The 19,506-nt window shown below is 39.7% G+C and overlaps 1 protein-coding gene across 3 annotated transcripts in view; it reads right to left on the bottom strand.

Annotated features, from left to right (window-relative positions):
• usp20 (ubiquitin specific peptidase 20) overlaps positions 1-19,506 on the bottom strand; it is an 84,107-nt gene that overhangs the window by 34,676 nt on the left and 29,925 nt on the right. For all 3 annotated transcript variants that reach the window (XR_009516448.1, XM_059993660.1, XM_059993659.1), the window contains exons 13-18: positions 16,137-16,309; positions 15,217-15,311; positions 9,366-9,399; positions 6,811-6,856; positions 5,376-5,556; positions 4,438-4,564 (exon numbers count right to left, since the gene is read on the bottom strand). Coding sequence is in view for 2 of the 3 variants with exons in the window: in XM_059993660.1 (XP_059849643.1) it covers positions 4,438-4,564; positions 5,376-5,556; positions 6,811-6,856; positions 9,366-9,399; positions 15,217-15,311; positions 16,137-16,309 (656 nt within the window). In the remaining variant the exon portion in view is untranslated. The remainder of the gene's footprint in view (positions 1-4,437; positions 4,565-5,375; positions 5,557-6,810; positions 6,857-9,365; positions 9,400-15,216; positions 15,312-16,136; positions 16,310-19,506) is intronic.

Below are 19,506 nucleotides of genomic sequence, written 5' to 3'. Positions count from 1 at the left end.
TTCCCTTATGAGTCGAAGGTCATCCAGCTGCTGCTCCAGATTCCTCACACGGTCTTCCAGATAGCCCAGCCACAAGCACTTCTGGCAGATGTGATTCTGCGGGAGAGGGGAGTTCCCCCAAGACTGCCACATCTCACAGGAGAGGCACATCACCATCTCAGGAGGCATTGTAAAGACTAACTGGGAACAAACATCCTCCACCTCTTCTCTTCAATTTGAGACTGATGTTACAATTAAATGCATCAACAGATGCACTGAGGTTGAGAAGGGATGGATTACCTCAAGGATGTTATCAACAACTCTGATCTCTTTAAATCACTCAAGATTTCTTCTTGGTTCCACAAATTTCCCATCTGTCCACTTTTCCTGAAAACAGAAACCCATTTTCACCAGCACGGCCTCCATCATTTTTCCCTCAGAAGTGGAGAGAGCGAGCAGTTTCAGGTTCCCAGATGCCAAGATCTCTTAAGACTTAACCTGATCCCAACATAACGATGTAGCTATAAAGAAGGCAAGACAGCAACTATACTTAATAAGGAGCTTGAAAAGATTTGGTATGTCAACAAATACATTCAAAACTTCTGTAGATGTACCATGGAGAGCATTCTGACAGGCTGTATCATTGTCTGGTACGGGGAGGGCATTACTGCACAAGAAAGAAGCTGCATAGGGTCATAAATTCAGTTGGCTCCATATTGGGCACTAGCCTACAAAGTACCCAGGACACCTTTAAGGAGCAGTGTCTCAAAAAGGCAGCGTCCATTATTAAAGACTCACAACATCCAGGGCATGCCCTTTTCTCATTGTTACCAACAGGTAGGAGGTACAGAAGCCTGAAGACTCAGTGATTCAGGAACAGCTTCTTCCCCTTTGCCATCTGATTTCTAAATGGACATTGAACCCATAAACACCTCATTTTTTTCAACATATATTATTCTGTTTTTGCACGATTTTTTATCTTCAATATACATACTCTGTAATTGATTTATACATTTATTTTTCTTCTATATTATGTATTGCATTGAACTGCTGCTGCTAAGTTAACAAATTTCACGACACATGCCAGTGATAATAAACCTGATTCTGAAGAACACTGTTTAGGTATTTTGGCTGGGACAGGACCTTAATCAGAAGAATTCAAACAAGTCGCACATTGCCCTTTATTGCAAGAGGATTGGACTTTAGAAATATGGACATTTTTTTTTACAATCATACAGGATACCAGTGAGGCCATCTACAGAATACTGTGCACAGTTTTGGTCTCACTATTTATGACAGGCTATACTGGTATTGGAGGTATTCCAAAAGAAATTTGCTGATTATAGGGTTCAGTTACCAGAAGCAGCTTACTCTGTATTTCTTGAAGAAGTTTCTAGAAGCTTGTGTAGATTTGGCATACCTAAAACTTTGACAGACTTCTATGGATGTACAGAATCCTGACTGGTTGCATCACAGCCTGGTACGGAAATACCAATGCCCAGGAATGATAAAGTCCACAGAAAGTGCATTACGTTAAAGGCTTCCTCACCACTGACCACATCTACAAGCTGCGCTGTCACACAAGAAAGCAGTATCTATCATCAAGGGACCCCACCATCCAGGCCATACTCTCCTCTTGCTACTACCATCAGGCAAGGGGTACAGGAGCCTTGTGTCTCAAATCACCAGGTTCAGAAACAGTTAACAATCTAAAGCCATCAGACTCCTGAAACAACGTGGATAGCTTCACTCACCAAAACTTAACTGACTCCACAACCTACAGACTCATTTTCAAGGGCTCTAAAACTCATGTTCTCAGTATAATTTTTAAAAATTTGCACAATTTGTCTTATTTTGCATACTGGTTGTTTGTCAGTCTTTATGCATAGTTTTTCATAAATTCTATTTTATTTATTTTCTTGTAAATGCCTGCAAGAAAATTAATATCAAGGTGGTACACGGTAACATATCTGTACTTACGTAATAAATTTACTTTGATTTTGAAAAAGTGATTTTTATTGAACCATACAAAATCCTTAAAAGGTATGACAGGATGGATGCTGAATGCTTCCACTCGTGGGAGAATATTGAATTGCGGCACACAGTAACAAGGTTAGGCAAGTCACTTAAAAATAAGGTGCACAAGAACTTCTTCATGTAGAGGCTGGCTAATATCTGAAATTCCCCTCCCTGGCAGTACTTAAAAAGGAACTAAGTATGTTTTTTGAAAAATCAGGGAATTAAGTGATTAACAACTATCTTAAGTATATGATGTGATAATTAACTTAATTATATGGTACAAATAACAAAAGGGAAATCTAATGACCAAGTATATGAATCTGAAATATTCATATCAGTAGTGTTTTTCCTGTAGAATCTGTATCATTTTAAGATGGATTTAATGGAGCCAATTGACATAACAATGTTCTATCATAAGCAGCTAAATAAATTAGATACAGTCGGCCCTCCTTATCCGTGGGTTCTGCATGCGCGGATTCAACCAACCGCGGATCGGGAAAACCCGGAAGTTTACTCTCCAGCACTTGTTGTTTGAGCATGTACAGACTTTTTTTTTCTTGTCATTATTCCCTAAACAGTGCAGTATAACAACTATTTACATGTCATTTACATTGTATTAGGTATTATAAGTAATCTAGAGATGATTTAAAGTATACGGGAGAATGTGCGTAGGTTACTGCAGATCAGGATCGAAAAAAAACCCTGCAAGTTCTCTTACTAAGTAAGTTGGAACAGGTACATCCGGTATTATTTAGCGTCAGTTAATCAAATGTTTGTCTTAGTATATAGTACCTTTCTATACATATAAAACACTTAAGAAATGTATGTATTTCAATAATTAAACCACTGCGTTGCTTAGTAATAACTGTAGCTTTCATCGGGGCAGGGCCTTTCTCACTTTATCCTTTAAAATTGTTCCAATCGTTGACTGACTGTAGCCTAATGCTTTTCCAATGACCGATGGTGTTTCACCTCTTTCCAACTGCTTTATTATTTCCACTTTATTTTCAATCGTGATTGTGATTATTTTCATGAGCTGAAACACTGCGGATTCAGAGTTCCGTTGGGTCCTAAAGTCCACCGCACTGAGACAGGTTAAATAAGGGACTTGAGCATCCGCATTTTTTGGCATCTGTGGGGTGGGGGGGGGGTCCCAGAACCAATCCCTCGTGGATAAGGAGGACTGACTGTATACATTTTTAGGAGTTTAGAAAAATGAGATTAGATCCTCAGGGGGCACGATGAGGCAAATGATATGATGCTTCCAACAGTGAAACAATCCCACCCGAATGCAAGCAAGCATTTAAAACTGGGGTGCAGAGGGTAGCAAACCGTTGGAATTCTCCACTCTAGAAAATGGTAGAGGCTAGGTAATTGTGGGCATTTAAACATAAGATTGTGGGACATGAGAATGTAGGAAACTCAGTAATCAATCATAGTAATAGCAAAGTTCCACAAAAACAACATTACAATGATAAACACAATTACAAGGAGTTCTGCAAAAAATCTTAAGCAATACACACAAAATGCTTTGGAGGAAGTCAACAAGTTATACAATATCTATGGAGAGGTTGACATTTTAAGCTAAGGCCCTTCATCAGGAGCCTTCACGAGCATTGAGGCATGATAAATTAGTAGGTTCTAGTCATCTTCATTCTGTTTTTTATTTAGAGCTACAGCATGGTAATTGGCCTTTCTGGCCCAAATTGTTCATGCTGCCCAATTACAACCACATGACTAATTAATCTAGTAACCACTACATTGGATGGAATGTGAGAGAAAACTGGAGCACAAGGAGGAAAACATGAGGAAATCTGCAGATGCTGGAAATTCAAGCACACACACAAAATGCTGGTGGAACGCAGCAGGTCGGGAGGAAACCCATGTGGTTACAGGGAGAAAGTACAAACTCTTTATACTCAGCTGCAGAATTAAACCCAGGTTTCTGGCACGTTAATAGCATTACACTGACCTCTACACTACCATGCCACTCTTCTCATCAGGGAAATAGGGATGGGCTTACATGATCTTCTTCAAAAGACCTTGTGGCATCTTTTATGACTTCACAAAATAACAGTTTGGCTTTGAACTCATGTGTTGTCTTGCAAAATGCCACTTTAAACAGCTAAACAATCACTCAGTACAGTACTAGGTAGATTAGTTGCACAAGTATCTAAAGTTATTAGATTTTAAGAAACACCCACAAAATACTGGAAAAAACTTGTCAAACCAGCCAGCAACTGGAAAAAAACAAACCCGATGGAGGGTCTCGTCCCAAAACATCAACTGCTTACTCTTTTCCATAGATGCTGCCGGGCTTGATAAGTTCCTCCAGTATTGTGTGCATGCACTGCTTTGGGTTTTCAGCATCTACAGACTTTTTCGTGTTTGTCATTAAGTTTTAAATGCATATTTCAACCATTTTCAAGTGTTCCTCACCTGTAGAAAAGGACATAAGCCTCAGCATTCTGTACAACTGTCTCATGGACTTCAGTGACATACTGGTCATCAAATTCGTACCACTGACCATTAATCACATTCTGGCAGTAGGCTATATAATGGCCACCTGTAAAGATACCAGTCTTAGCGCAAGTTTGTATTACAAGCATAGTAAAAGGCCCTATCATAAGATTATATATCTCTTCCTTAAAACTTCACAGCGACTGCCCAAGCAGTCAGCTTCAAGCCCTGCAACCTGGCCATCTTCAATTTGGATTTCATCTACTCCTGAAAATTCAAACACATTCCAAAGGCTGCTCAATTCAAATGTCCAATTATTGTAATTAACCAGAGTGAGGATTTAATACTTAAAAAAAAATAATAATTTGAATCTAATAACTTTTGAATTCAGAGGAGTAGAATTTATATTTCTTACTCACTGATTAAGTACTTGAATCTTCTGGGCCTAGAAGTTTGGAGAAAGCTGTTTATACATTCTCCATGTTAAATGTTGGATAGATCTTAAATTAGAAGGCTAAAACACATTAGTTTCACAAAATTAATGGGAATGCAGGATTATATCTGATCTCCATTGCTCAAGGAGACTCCAGTTGGCAACTAGTATTGAAGTATGTTGAGGTAGTCTGTTTCAAACATCTTTATTTTATTCAGAGATACAGCATGGTAACAGGACCTTCTGGACCAATAAGCCCATGCCACTGAATTACAACCACGACCAATTAACCTAATAACCTATATGTTTTTGGAATGTGGAAGGAAACTGGAGCACTTGCAGAAAATTCAGAAATCTGGAAATGAGCAACAGGCATAATTCAGTGGGATAAAGAGGTGTGTAAATTTATTAATTTTTAGGAAATTAAATGTCTTTTATAAGTCTCATGTGATCTGATTCAAAGAATTATGTTCTCTTTACTTACTGCCTGCAGTCCCGTGATGACAGATAACTGATAAAAGATCATAGGTTGTAATTTGAGAAGGGCTCTCCTTTGAGAGGAAGGGTCGAAGATCGAGGCCTTCCAGTGGGAAAGACACGTGGCTATTTACTTTAAAGGAATACATCACTTCATGGCGAAAGCGTTTCAAATGAACACAAAGAATCTGTAAGTAAGTAAAGATTCAAAATTATCACTAATTTAAATCTGATTACAATGCTTGTGTATATTTGCATATTATGAAAACAAACCTTTATCTGTTCTGGCAAGACTCTTGATTATAGTTTTGTGTCAACATTTACTATAATGTTACCTGGGTTTCAGCACCTAAGTTACAGGGAAAGATTGAAAAAGTTAGGTCTTTATTCTTTGGAGCGTAGAAGGTTGAGGGGGGACTTGATAGAGGTACTTAAAATTATGAGGGGGATAGATAGAGTTGACGTGGGTAGGCTTTCTCCATTGAGAGTAGGGGAGATTCAAACAAGAGGACATGAGTTGAGACTTAGGGGGCAAAAGTTAAGGGTAACATGAGGGGGAATTTCTTTACTCAGAGGGTGGTAGCTGTGTGGAATGAGCTTCCAGAAGAAGTGGTGGAGGCAAGTTCGGTATTGTCATTTAAAGCAAAATTGGATAGGTATATGGACAGGAAAGGAGTGGAGGGTTATGGGCTGACTGCAGGTAAGTGGGATTAGGTGAGAGTAAGCGTTCAGCATGGACTAGAAAGGCCAAGATGGCCTGTTTCTGTGTTGTAATTGTTATACGGTTAATGCAAATACTAACACTATTAACTAATGTAATGTGGTTGTCAAATGATTTTCATGAACCAAATTTTTGCTGCTATTCTCCTAACCTTGAGTAATATAGTATGGAAACAGACTATTCAGCCCAAATATAAATATACTAAGATCTTGTACACAAAACAAGCCTTGATAACTTTACAAGTATTACATTACTAGTATTAAATTATTTCAGTGGTTACAAATTTAAATAGTTAATTTTATTACAATAGTAATGCTGTTCTTATTGCACAATATTTTCAAGGCAAGAAGAAATGTGATGGGCAAAAAATACAGATTTTCCACAGTTCATGAACACCAACTTGAGTACAACCCTACACATAAACAAGTACTTGATATACCACCGGTATGGATTTGCTGGCTGCTGTGGACTACATGCAGCTTTGACCCTTTCATGACCAGGGAACGACCTGTAATTGGTTTTGAAATGAAATAATCTGGCAAGCAAATTTAATTAACTTATAAATTGTGTCAGCAGGCTTGTATACAGAATGTACCAATTTACAAAGGGCATGCTTAGGTATATATATGAATGGCTTTAAAGAATAAATGATTAATAAATTGGATAACCACATCAGTAAGAAAAGATTTTAATAATCTTTAAGATTATTTTTATCACCTACCTCTGGAAGTTTAAGGACTTTACAATACTTGACTCCATTCCTTAACCTGACATGGGAGACATGGTAAATAAAACCATTACATAAATGCAATAAATACGATGCCCTCACAGAGTATTAATAGTACAGCTGTTAGTTTTTTTTGAGACAGATGCTTGGCAATGGATGTATAGGGTAAAATTTCAATATTTCCAGGCAGCATCAAACTTGTAATACAATGATAAGTATAATAATAGACTGCTGGAAGACAAAGGAAAGCTATCAGAACAAACAGACAAGAAGTGGGTGAAATTTAAATTGTGAAGTGATATTATCTTTGTGGAAAGAATGAGTAGTGCTAATATGGAAAACACAAGTACAAGGTGTTTTGTATAGAAATCTTCATAAGTGACAGAATAGCTCTGAGTATCATGCTTTTAGGATCTATGTCACAGTCATAAAGATGATATTCAAAAGAACAATTACAGGGATGAAAGATTTAATAAGTATAGATGGAGATTTGATAGAGATCTACATTTTCCATTTGCAGATGCTGTAAATACAAGGCAACACATATTTAAAGTGATGAGCTAAATGTACAAAGGTCATGCGAGGAAAAAAACACTGCTTTCTAAAACAAAAGAAATGCAAAGAGTGGAACTCAATGCCTTTATGGCTTATGGCAACAAGTCAACTGGAAAGCACTTGGGAGCAAATAATCTGCAAGGTTATGGAAAGAAGGATCACTCTGCAAAGTGTCAGCCTGGACTCGAAGGCTAAATCCCTTTCTCCTGTGCTGTGTGATTCTATACAGACCAACCATAATGGTACAATTCATGTTTTCATTTACTCCCAATTCATCTTCATATAATGAAGAAAGTGTACTCTAGTGAACTATTTTAACTGGCATAAAATAAATTGCTCCTGTCTCCATTTATAAGCTTCATATTCTCAGTAAAAAATCACCATGTTTTATCTTGAGAAAGACTTAAAGATTAATTGATTAAATAGTATCCATGATTAAACACTGTGCTATGAAGAACCATCTTAGCAAAATTACAATTTGATGATCCTTCTAAAAAAACCTAACCAACATTAAAATGTCTTTTAAAAGCAGCAGTTTTTCCAACTTCATTCTGTGTAAAAATATAGAAAAGGTCCAAAAATGGTCAGTAGGTCAGTCAGAATGAAAAAAATACTTGCACTTTTCTATCTTTCATGACCTCCAGTTATTGAGGTATTCTGAACGTCATCCCCATTGTATTGTGGAAAATATTGTAGCCAATTTTCTCACACTTAGTTCCCATGATCAGATCAGCTGATCATTTAAAAAAAATTATTAAGCGAGACAAATATCTATTCACTTAGACACCTGTAAAGTTCTGCAGGTTTGTCTTCAAAATGTTACTGTGAGCTCTTTCATGGGCACATTTGATCTAATGTTTAGTACCAAAGGCAGCATTATCAGTGGAAGTGTTAACTTGGATTTTTAAAGCATGCTTAAAAAAGCGAACTTCAGACTTGGAGGCAAGAGGCAACTGATTCATGACTGACACTATACTTGAAAGGTTAATTTATTATCAAAGTATACAGCTCTGAAATTCTTCTCCAGGTAGCCATGAAACCAAGAAAGAAAAGAAAGGCAGCATGATCAGCAGCCCCTAAATCTCTCCTCCTGCACAAAAAAAACTAAACGGAACAGGCAGAGTCCCAAATCCTCCTCCCCAACAAAAAAAAAGAGAAAGATAGGGTGAAAAACACAGAACATAAAAAGTATAAGACTGAAAAAAAGTCTATAGTTTGTCCACATCCAAAAACGCAGAAAACCTGGGTAACATTCTCTGGGCATGGCAGCAGGCTCTCCCCTCTTCGGTAGCAGAGTGGTCAAAAGACTGGTGCCCACCTTCCGCATTCCAGTGGCACTCCTTTATGTTTCAATCTCCCTCATCACTTTAATCAGTGAACAATGGAAGCTTTAATCAGCTAAATGGAGTCGAACATCTGCTTACACATCGTCCCGCAGCCTGCCAACTACTAGGTTCACACACACTGCCTCTGTCTCCAAGAATCTTCTTGGAAGCAGCAGAGCACTGAAGCACACAAATGATCTCCAAATGCATTCACCTAGATGTTGCAATCTCCCTCGTTGCTTTAGTCAGGGAACAATGGAAGCTGTAATTGGCTTGCACGCCGTCTCGCAGCCAGCCCACCATGAGGTTTGCACATGCTGCCTCTGCCTTCTGGGATCTTCTCAAAGACTAGAGTGCTGGAACACTCAAATGACGTCCAAATAGCAAATCACAGTTCTAGGATCACATCCAAGATGAAAAACAAAATGTAAAAGACATAAAAGAAGTAAAATGTATGGTTTCATGATCTATCCAGAAAACGTTGACCAAAGGAGTGTTGTACACAGGCGAGATCTTGACCAGAAATCTGAAGTATGCCACTGTACTTTGTAGAATGGCTCAAATACCCAATATCAATAACTTGTTTTAATAAAAAAACTAGATTAGAAACAACAAAACAAATGGAGAAACAACACTAGGAAAAGCAAAAATATCTTCAAACTAACTTACTTTTTGCATTTTTCACAGCTGTACATGTTGTCACCTGCAACACAAAAACATGGAAAAATAGCTTAATGACATCCATTTTTAGAATTCAAATAACAATATACTGATCACTGGTAATGAAACTACATGAAAAACAGAATGAAACTGAAACATTTCCATTTAGCAATAAAAGCAAAATATTCAAGGGATCATGCATGTAAAAGATTTAAGAGAATCACATACTTTTCTGCCAGACCTTTTGTAAAATCACCGCCTTCCAATGAAATACTTTTGAAGTTTTATTGTACATTAAGAATTAAAGCAGGAAACCAGCTAATTCCATTGTCGACAGTGCTTCTTCCTATAGATGCTGCCTGGCTTACTGCGTTCCCCCAGCATTTTGTGTGAGTTGATCAGATTCTATGTTTTTTTTAGGATAGTCAGGACCAAATAGGATACATGGCTCAGAGACAGACTATTTAATCTGACCAGCCTATGGCCATCTCTATGCTCCATTTGAGCATCCTTCCACCTCTCCACAGTGCCACAGTGACGTAGCTGGTAAAGGTTTGGTCTCCGTGCTAGAGACCTGGGAAGCTGTCTGCGCAGAGTCTGCATATTCTCTCTATGACCAAACATGAGGAAATCTGCAGATGCTGGAAATTCAAACAGCACACACAAAATGCTGGTGGAACACAGCAGGCCAGGCAGCATCTATAGGGAGAAGCACTGTCGATGTTTCAGGCCAAGACCCTTTGTCAGGACTAACTGGAAGGAAAGATACTAAGAGATTTGAAAGTAGGAGGGGGAGGGGAAATGCTAAATGATAGGAGAAGACCAGAGGGGGTGGGATGAAGCTAAGAGCTGGAATGGTGATTGGCAAAAGTGATAAGAGCTGGAGAAGGGAAAGGATCATGGGACAGGAGGCCTAAGGAGAAGGAAAGGGGGAGGGGTGCACCAGAGGGAGATGGAGTACAGGCAGAGTGATGGGCAGAGAGAGAAAAAAAAACAAATAACTAAATATGTCAGGGATGGGGTAAGAAGGGGAGGAGGGGCATTAATGGAAGTTAGAGAAGTCAATGTTCATGCCATCAGGTTGGAGGCTACCCAGCCGGTATATAAGGTGCTGTTCCTTCAACCTGAGTGTGGCTTCATCTTGACAGTAGAAGAGGCCATGGATAGACATATCAGAATGGGAATGGGACGTGGAATTAAAATTTGTGGCCACTGGGAGATCCTGCTTTCTCTGGCGGACAGAGCGTAGGTGTTCAGCGAAACAGTCTCCCAGTCTGCACCGGGTCTCACCAATATATAAAAGGCCACACTGGGAGCACCGAACGCAGTATACCACACCAGCCGACTCACAGGTGAAGTGTCGCCTCACCTGGAAGGACTGTCTGGGGCCCTGAATGGTGGTGAGGGAGTAAGTGTAAGGGCAGGTGTAGCACTTGTTCCACTTCTCAAACGCATCTCTCACATTTCCCGCACATCTGTCTTCACCCCATCCGCCCGCCACCCCACTCGGGATAGGGTTCCCCTTGTCCTCACCTACCACCCCACCAGCCTCCAGGTCCAATGTATAATTCTCCATAACTTCTGCCACCTCCAACAGGATCCCACTACCAAGCACATCTTTCCCTCCCCCCCCCCTTCTGCTTTCCGCAGGGATCACTCCCTACGCGACTCCCTTGTCCACTCATTCTCCCCATCCCTTCCCACCGATCTCCCTCCTGGTACTCATCTTTGTAAGCGGAACAAGTGCTACACCTGTCCTCAGGTTGGAGGAACAACACCTTATATACTGGCTGGGTAGCCTCCAACCTGATGGCATGTACATTGACTTCTCTAACTTCCATTAATGCCCCTCCTCCCCTTCTTACCCCATCCCTGACATACTTAGTTGTTTGTTTTTTTCTCTCTCTCTGCCCATCACTCTGCCTGTTCTCCATCTCCCTCTGGTGCTCCCCTCCCCCTTTCTTTCTCCCTAGGCCTCCCATCCCATGATCCTTTCCCTTCTCCAGCTCTGTATCACTTTTGCCAATCACCTTTCCAGCTCTAAGCTTCATCCCACCCCCTCCAGTCTTCTCCTATCATTTCACATCCCACCCCCCACTCCTACTTTCAAATCTTAGTATCTTTCCTTTCAGTTAGTCCTGACGAAGGGTCTCAGACCGAAACGTCGACAGTGCTTCTCCCTATAGATGCTGCTTGGCCTGCTGTGTTTCATCAGCACTTTGTGTGTGTTGTTCTCTCTATGACCATCTGGGTTTCCTCCAGATAATCCAGTTTCCTCCCACATTCCAAGTGAGTTGGTATATTAATTTACCTCTGTAAAATGCCACTAGTATGTTGGTGAAAACAAGTATATTGGTATGGGGGGATATGATAAGAAGGTGGAGAGAATGAAAATGGAATTACTGTGGGATTGGTGTGAGTGGGTGGTCACCATGGATTTAGTAAGCTAAAGGACTATGCTGTTTCTCTCTGTGACTCAATGAGCGAAATCTGCTCAACTTTGAAGTAGTGTTTGGGATCTCTTGCCTGTTTGGTGCTTTGGTTTAATGTTTCCTTTTAAAGACAGCATCTGACAGTGCAGTGGCAACCATAATCGTGAGCAAAAGAACCAATATTTAGCAACAGCTTTTGGATAGTCGTATAGAAAAAAGGCTAAAAGCAAAATATATAGAGAATAGAGATGTCTTAATAACTTTTGAGGAGTAGATAATGTTTCATCACACTGCATTATTGAAGTTTGTGAGACCCTAAGTGGGAAAAGAGGGAAACCAATCCAACAGCAGTAAAAATACTAATCAGCTTACAATTTTGCAATGTATGCAGAAGAAAATCTGTTGAGTTGCAAAGGAGAACAGAGTTGTGTGAATATCATCAATCCCTTCAGTTCAACACAAGGCATCTACTTGTCCACTTTTTGCCTGCAGTACTGAATTATTTTTATGGTATTATCAATACAAGCAAAACACCCAAAAATAAACAGGTGGTTAAAGCAGCAGCAACAAAAGGCTTTCTACTAGTTCCAAGGCTAAATTTACTGTTGTGTCTGGTTCAATTGTTTAAGGGGGAAAAAAATCAGCAATCTAGTCGTTTATAAAGAGAACCTTGTGAAAGAAATGCCATAGTCTACAAGGATTCCATCGGATGACTTTGGCACTGCCCCCTATCATTAACCCACATCAAAAGGAATGCTCCCAGTGTTGCTTCCACTGCTTCCCGATAGTTTGATTGGGGAAGTGTGGGGAAGGAGGTAAACAAGGAGAGAAACCAGCCAGAAAATGAAGGTTTGCATTTATTTTAATGCTGAATGTTCAAAGTTCAAAATAAATAATCATCAAAATATGCATATGTCATCAATTACTACCCTGAGTTTTATTTTCTTGCAGGCATTCACAGTAAAACAAGAAATACGATGCAGGAGAATCAATGAAAAACTACACACAAAGATTGACAAGCAACAGAGGACAAACTGTGCAAATAAATAAATAAATAATACTGAGAACATAAGCTGCTCTTGAAAGTGAGTCCTTAGCTTGTATTTAGTGACCAGTTCAGTGTATGAAGTTGTCCAGACTGGTTCAGGAGCCAGATGGTTGAAGGGTAATAACTGTTCCTGAATCTGCTGGTGTGGGATCTGGGGTTCCCGTACCTCCTTCCAGTGAGAAGAGAAAATGGCCTGGATGATGCGATCTATAATGATGGATGCTGTTTTCTTGTGGCAGCACTCTTTGTAGATGTGCTCGTGGTGATGGGTGGGGGGCTTTTCCTGTGATGAACTGGGCTGTATCCAGCACTTTTCGTAGGCTATTCTGTTCTTAGGCATTGGTTTTTCATACCAGGCCATGATGCACCCAGCCAAGATACTCTCCACTGTGCATCTATAGAAGTTTGCCAAAGTTTTATATGACACAGCGAGTTTGCACAGATTTCTTCTAAGAAGGTGCTGCCATGCCTTCTTTGAAATGGCACTTACGTGCTGGTTCTAGGACCATCTGAGATGATAATGCTTAGGAATTTTAAGTTACTGACCCTTTCCACCTCCAATTTCCTAATAAGGACTGGCTCATATACCCCGATTTCTTCCTCCCATAGTCAATAATCAGCTGTTTGGTTTTGCTGATGTTGAGTGAGAGGTTATTGTTGTGGCATCATTCAAACAGATTTTCAATCTCCCTCCGATATACAGATTTGCTGACACCTTTGGTTTGGTCAACAACAGTGGTGTCGTCAGCAAACTTAAATATGGCATTAGAGCTGTACCTAGACTCACGGTCATAAGTAGAGAGTGAGTACAGTTGTAGGCTGTATATATATATATATATATATATATATATATATATATATATCTATATACATACATGCATAAGTAATGGATATGGGGAAGCAAAGAAAATTATAAATCCTTAAATCTTTACTTGAATATTTATGACCAGGAATCAGTCACCATTTTAAAAAATAAAATGATTGATTTTCAATTCAATTCAATGTGCATTTATTATCAAAGAATGTATAACTTAAACAACCTTGAGATTTGTTTGCTTACAGGTAGTCACAAAGCCAGAAACCCATAAGAACCAAAATAAAGGAAAAAAAATTAAAATAAGAGAGCAACACCTGAAGCACAAGGACAAGAAACTAAAACCACAAATCACAGAAAAAATTTAAGTGAACAACAACATTCCGAACCAAATTGAGTCCTCAAATCCAAACCCCGGTGCAGCCCAAAGTACAGCAGCCAGAGCAGCTTTCATAGTCTCAGTGCCATAGAGAGGGGAGTGACTATCGCAGAGAGTGAGCAAAATCGCATCTCTCCTCGGATCCTGACACCTGTCTTTTCAGTCTATCTAGGCCAGCGTTTAAATTCAACAAACAATGGAACAGTGAAGGGCTCCAGTGCCTTGGGGAGAGCAGTGAACATTGATGAGAGCAAGCTAAATCAGCTCTCGCCTCTGATCTGGGCCAGCATTTAAATTGTCTAAATAGCAGATCGTACCTTGCATGAGGACACAGTTACTGTGAAAGGCTCAGGGCCTAGACCACACTGCCCAACGACTCACTTCAGGCCCCGATTTTGATCAGCTTTGCGCCCAGAACAATCCAACCTCACACTCAGGCCAGTTGCACAGACATCGAATCTCCTCCTCCCTAACTTCTCCTCTCGGCGACCAGAGGGATCCAACCTCACACCCAGGCCAGTTGAACGAACATTGGAACTCCTTTACCCCAGCCTCAACCTCTCTTCTCTGAACGGAAGCTCACTCCATCTGCATCAATTCCACATTCTCGGCTCATCCCCCGAAGTTGCCTCGCCATCGCTCGCCCCCATAGTGTTTGCAGTGATAATTTTACGCAATTTACCTCAGAAAAGGTGCTTCAGTGATGTTTTTAGTCGGATTTTTTAACTTTTTAAACTGCCAGTGGGCATTCGGTCGTGCCATCTTAACCAGAAGTAGGTTAACAAATGCTCGTTTCAATGGGTGTCTGTCAACTACAGGGTGAAGTTTAAAATATTCAAATTATGAGCTGCTTGTGCCATAGAAAGTCATTGATATTAAAACAAAACAAAAGGTACAATATATATGCCAGTACAGTCATTTTTACACTAAGAATTGACATTCAATGCAAGGATTAGGGGTGGAAGCAGAAATCAGATTTACGACTAGCATGAGTTTAGGTGGTGAATAAAAGAAAAAGAGATTGGCAGAGATTTTGGAAAAGGGTCAGCGAGCGGAACTACATACATTCTTCAAATGTAAATACTGACGGAGACTGGTTGGATAATGTGGAGTGTTTTTCTATTATGTGACTTCCATATACAGTATTCCTATGAAAGCAATACAAAATAAAATAGTACCGAACTCACCTTTCAGTTCATCAGCAGCAAAAAAGGCAGCTAAACAATCTTCTATTGTCACAACAGGACCCCAAAACCAGCTTGGGATACAGGACACAACAAACCTGCAATGGGAATTGCATTAAGTATCATGGTCACTTAAAATGATTGTTTAGTTTTGAGATAAAGCCAAAAGTTTAAAAACTGTACTTCTGTAACTTGTTATGAGCAGAAAAGAAATAGATAGAAACACAAAAAGACTATTAGCATATAACATTATCCTAAATACTTAATTTATTTTGAGAAAATAGGAAGTAAATTCTTCAATCGTTTAAATTGATAACAAATTCATCTACATATCCTCTAATATTCATTTATTCTTAAATTCTTAACTTAATTTCACTATGGGCAATGGATGCATTGGTCTGAACCAAAAATAAATTCAGCAGTCAACACAGTTAGTGGAATGACTCATTTATGTTGAATGAACAAGTTCAATACAATGACAACAATGAAAGCAAGGAAGAATACTTATGAAAAAAGCAATTCCATAAGTTTGGAATGATTCGATTTCAAAACAATGGTGGAAATGTTCAATGTATTGGCTAATATAACAAAACATTCAAATCACCAAACACTTCAGATTAGGTAGAAGTGAAACAGACAGTGTTGCATGAATGTAAACGGTTGATCTGTATACACAAGGACCCTTTATGATAACGTAACCACTTGCTTAGTACTCCTCATCCCACTAAAATTTCATTTGCTTTTTAAAAAATAAAATTAGGGTTACTTAATGGCATTATTAAAAAGATCCATAAATTGGAATTTCAATTTTAGTTAAGTAAAATGTAGAAAAGATAGTCTAGTCATGTTAGAAACTTGCATTTAAAGTAAATGGGGGAGGTTACATCATCTGAAATCTAACAAGTTTTGTCACCACTATTTACCTTCTAATATAATCCATAATGAATGCCACCCATCCTTGTGTAGTGTAGGCATCGCTGCAGGTTCCACTTTTTACAGGCAAGGTTTGGTGAATGGATGCATGCAGTTTAGCCAGGTCCTCTTTACCAGGGATTGGCAAAGATAAATCCTGAAATGTTTCCACTGTGGACGAAATCTATAACAAGATAGTTCTATTGTGTTAAAATATTAGTTTCAAAATCTACACAGAATCCCAAGTTGCTGCTGTACGAGCACAGCATCCATATATTAAATTTGGATAGGTAAACTGGTAATACAGGTAAACTGCATCTTCAATGATATTGCATCATCTATTAACCCCTTCACCACTTCTTGAAAGATTGGTTCATTTTGTATGGATATTCTCTGCCTTTGTTCTTAACTTTCAATGATATCTCAATTTCCCTTGTTTATCGGAGCAGCTATTTGATACTAACTGGCCCTTTTCAATCAAGGGATAAAGTACTGCAATCATCTCTACACAAAGAAGTTGAAACTTTAGTAAAACAATCTAAAAGTGTTATTTGCTACACTTCCCATTAAATAAAAACAACTTAGTGCCACGTATCTCACAAGTTTATAGATCCACAGAATGCATTTTCTATTAATAGTAATAAAATTGAAAAATTAATCCCACATTGCTATTTATTTTATTTTGCAATGCCTTCAAATCATCCTCATGCATTTAATTACTGAGTCAATTAATCAGTTAATGCAGTTTAAGGTATATCAACATCGTCTTTTACTACAGATCCAATCTTACTGAACTGCACAAAAAAGCCGTAAGAAATAAAATAATCTCCAGCTTCTGAAGTGTCATCTTCAACCTTGTGGTAGTAATCCCAACTCTAATTTAGAGGACAAAGGTTCAAACCTGAGACTTGAGCTTGTAAAATGTGCTGATAATGCTGATTTTTTATATATAAGTCAACTATAATCAATAATTATAACCTGAAGGGGTGATGCTGAATACTTTTATTAGACCTTTTAACTACCCAAGGTGGATTGTGAGAAATTATTTATCACGTTGTTAAACAGGTACTTACACAAATGGGAAGACAGATTTCTATGACACGACAGATTTCTGTGACGGAGTTAATTAATAGACAAAAACACAAAATGCTGGCAGAACTCAGCAGATAAGACAGCATCTATGGAAGGAGGTAGTGACGACGTTTTGGGCCGAAACCCTTCATCAGGAGTAACATGGTTACATGGGATGGCGGAGAGGGGGGGATAAGAAGTGGGGGGAGGGATGAAGTAGAGAGCTGGGAAGTGATAGGTTGAAGGGAAATGGGCTAGGGGGAAGGTGGAGAATTAAGGGAAATAAAAGAGAAAGAAAGGTAGGGCTGGGGGGAGATTATAGTGAGGGGGGTTAAAGAGAGAGAAAGAGAACCAGACTAAATTATAGATAGGCATGGGGTAAGGGAGGGGGGGCTGGGGTAACAACGGAGGTCTGTGAGTTGAATGTTCATGCCAGCAGGTTGGAGGCTACCTAGGCAGGAGATAAGGTATTGCTCCATCGACCTGCGTGTGGCCTCATCTTGACGGTAGAGGAGGCCATGGACAGACATATCAGAGTGGGAGTGGTCTGTGGAATTGAAGTGTGTGGCCACAGGGAGATCCCACCACTGCTGGAGGACTGAGCGCCGGTGTTCGGCGAAATGGTCTCCCAGTCTGCGGTGGGTCTCCCCAACGTATAAATGGCCACATCGGGAGCACCGGATACAATATATCACCCCAGTTGACTCGCAGGTGAAGTGGTGTCTCACCTGAAAGGACTGTCTGGGGCCTAGGATGGTGGTGAGGGAAGAAGTGTGGGGGCAGGTGTAGCACTTTTCCATTTGCAGCGATAAGTGCCTGGAGGGAGGTCGGTGGGGAGGGATGGGGGGGATGAATGGACAAGGGAGTCGCGTAGGGAGCGATCCCTGTGGAAAGCCGAGATCGTTCCGGTGCTCCCGTTGATACCCCTGCCCCTCCCTACCCTATCCCTATCTATAATTTTGGTCTGGTTCTCTTTCTCTCTCTTTTTCCTCCCTCACTATTATCTCCCCCCAGCCCTACCTTTCTTTCTTTTTTATTTCCCATAATTCTCCACCTTCCCCTAGCCCATTTCCCTTCAGCCTATCACTTCCCAGCTCTCTACTTCATCCCTTCCCCCACTTCTTATCCCCCCTCTCCACCATCCCATGTTACTTTACTCCTGATGAAGGGTTTCGGCCCGAAACGTCGTCACTACCTCCTCCCATAGATGCTGTCTGGCCTGCTGAGTTCTGCCAGCATTTTGTGTTGTTATTTATTTCCAGCACCTGCAGATTCACTCATGTTGCCTTTAATTAATAGACAATCCAGCATACACAAGACTTTGGAAGTGCTACTCTGGGTGATTTTTCCAATTCATCTCCTTTCTATTAATACCCAAGGACACACTTAATTAACTTTTTAAAAAAGATTTTACACAATACTATAATAATTTTTCTAGTGAACCTGGAAAGTTTAGAGAGAGTAGGATCCTAGTGAATTACAGCAGAGCACAGGAAACATCATCTGGTGCACTAGATACTGAACCATCAGGACTTCAATTTGTTGGATTGTGGATTGATAGAATTTTACTGGCATCACCTACATAAATATAGCAACTTCACAGCATTCAATGCATGCTGATGATGAGAAGGAAGTAAATGCCACTTCTGTAAAGTTTGTGGCAGAATGATGCACATCAGGCAGAAGCTTCTGGTTATTCTTGTTTAATTGTTCACTCATTTGCAAGAAAATGGTGCAGCACAAGTATCTCACTGTTCAAGTGGAATGGAAAATCTATGATTGAATTATCAACAGTTTTATTCAGTTTGTCCAGATGTGTTTAGCAGCTGCCTGAAAGTGGGTGACCAGATTAGAAAGTTTCAGTCCAATGGCTGTCTGCTGTCAGGCTGCAGTAGCAAGAGTCCCACCATGTTCAATCTGTTCCCATTCAGTCCCTATTATTCCTGACTGGAGTTGGGCTGGTGTATTCTACTAACTTTATCGTGGTAAATTGAATGACCCTGGCAAAGTTCTCTTTTTAGTTTGTTCATTGGCTAACACATCTGATCACAAAATAAACAATATAATTGCTCCATTACTTAAATGTCAGAAACAATATACAGTAATTGCTTAGCTACTTAGATGCCAGAAACAACTTAATTTAATAACCCTGTATAACCTAAAGTAATCAGAGTACCATGGTTATGCCTTAGCCAAGTATCACGGACATCCAATATTTTATCACAAGTTTTCACAAGAACCAACTTGTCCCCAACTAGTTTCTCCAGTTATCTTTCTTGCACCTAACCTAACATCATCTTTGTAAATGCC

Source organism: Hypanus sabinus, chromosome 18, assembly GCF_030144855.1.
Source record: "Hypanus sabinus isolate sHypSab1 chromosome 18, sHypSab1.hap1, whole genome shotgun sequence".
In the NCBI taxonomy this organism is placed as follows: domain Eukaryota; kingdom Metazoa; phylum Chordata; class Chondrichthyes; order Myliobatiformes; family Dasyatidae; genus Hypanus; species Hypanus sabinus.
The sequence above is the reverse complement of the archived record's forward strand: the minus strand, read 5'-3'. Positions and strand labels throughout refer to the sequence as shown.